General features: G+C 59.0%; 1 protein-coding gene across 1 annotated transcript in view; it reads right to left on the reverse strand.

The window, feature by feature from the left end:
• The window catches only part of LOC103618722 (protocadherin alpha-1), a 10,620-nt gene that overhangs the window by 9,269 nt on the left and 493 nt on the right, over positions 1 to 858 (reverse strand). The window contains 2 exon segments of the mRNA XM_017738667.1: positions 24 to 617; positions 620 to 853. Coding sequence (XP_017594156.1) covers positions 24 to 617; positions 620 to 853 — 828 coding nt within the window.

Consider the following 858-nt stretch of genomic DNA (forward strand, 5'->3'; position numbering starts at 1 on the left):
CCCCCCCCCTCGTACTCCGACACCCGCTCCCGGTCCAGCGCCTCGCGCAGCACCAGCGAGTACGAGCCCGCGAACGTCGCCTCCAGACCGAACGGCGACGCCGGCCACACCCAGCACCGCACGCGACCGTTCGCCCCCGAGTCCCGGTCCGACACGCTCAGCAGGGCCACCACCGTCCCCACCGACGCGTCCTCCGGCACCGGCACCGACAGCGACGTCACCCACACCTCCGGCGCGTTGTCGTTCACGTCCAGCACCTCCAGCACCACCTTGCAGCGACCCAGCAGCGGCGGTGTCCCCTTATCTTTTGCCTTTACATTTAGGTCGTATAGATTAAATGTCTCGAAGTCTAGCTCGCCCGTCAGTCGGATCTCCCCAGAGTTCGCATCAATGCTGAAAACATCTGAGGCAGAGGGAGGAACAACAGTATCGATTTCATAAATTACTTCTCCATATATTCCCAAGTCCGGATCCGTGGCATTCACACGCGCCACAAGCGTTCGTTGTAATGCGTCCTCGGGCAAAACTACATTATACACTGACTGGTTGAACTGGGGTGCATTGTCATTCACGTCCAGCACCGAGATCACCAGCTCCATGGTGCCTGTCAGAGACGGCCGGAAGATCTCGTGAGTAGCAGAAACAAGGATTTACTGCGAGAGTTACTATCTTCTTCCTCTATTCTGAAGTGCTCGCTAGGGCTGAGTGTATAGGAGAGCTGCGCGTTCGCTCCGATATCCGCATCCGACGCGCCCTCCAGCGGGAAACGAGACCCGGTAGGGGAGTTCTCCGATAAACTGAGGTTTTTCCGGGCGGCGGGGAAGATGGGGGCATTGTCGTTGATGTCGGTGACCTCCA

This window comes from Corvus brachyrhynchos, unplaced genomic scaffold (genome assembly GCF_000691975.1).
Source record: "Corvus brachyrhynchos isolate BGI_N302 unplaced genomic scaffold, ASM69197v1 scaffold376, whole genome shotgun sequence".
NCBI classification, from domain to species: domain Eukaryota; kingdom Metazoa; phylum Chordata; class Aves; order Passeriformes; family Corvidae; genus Corvus; species Corvus brachyrhynchos.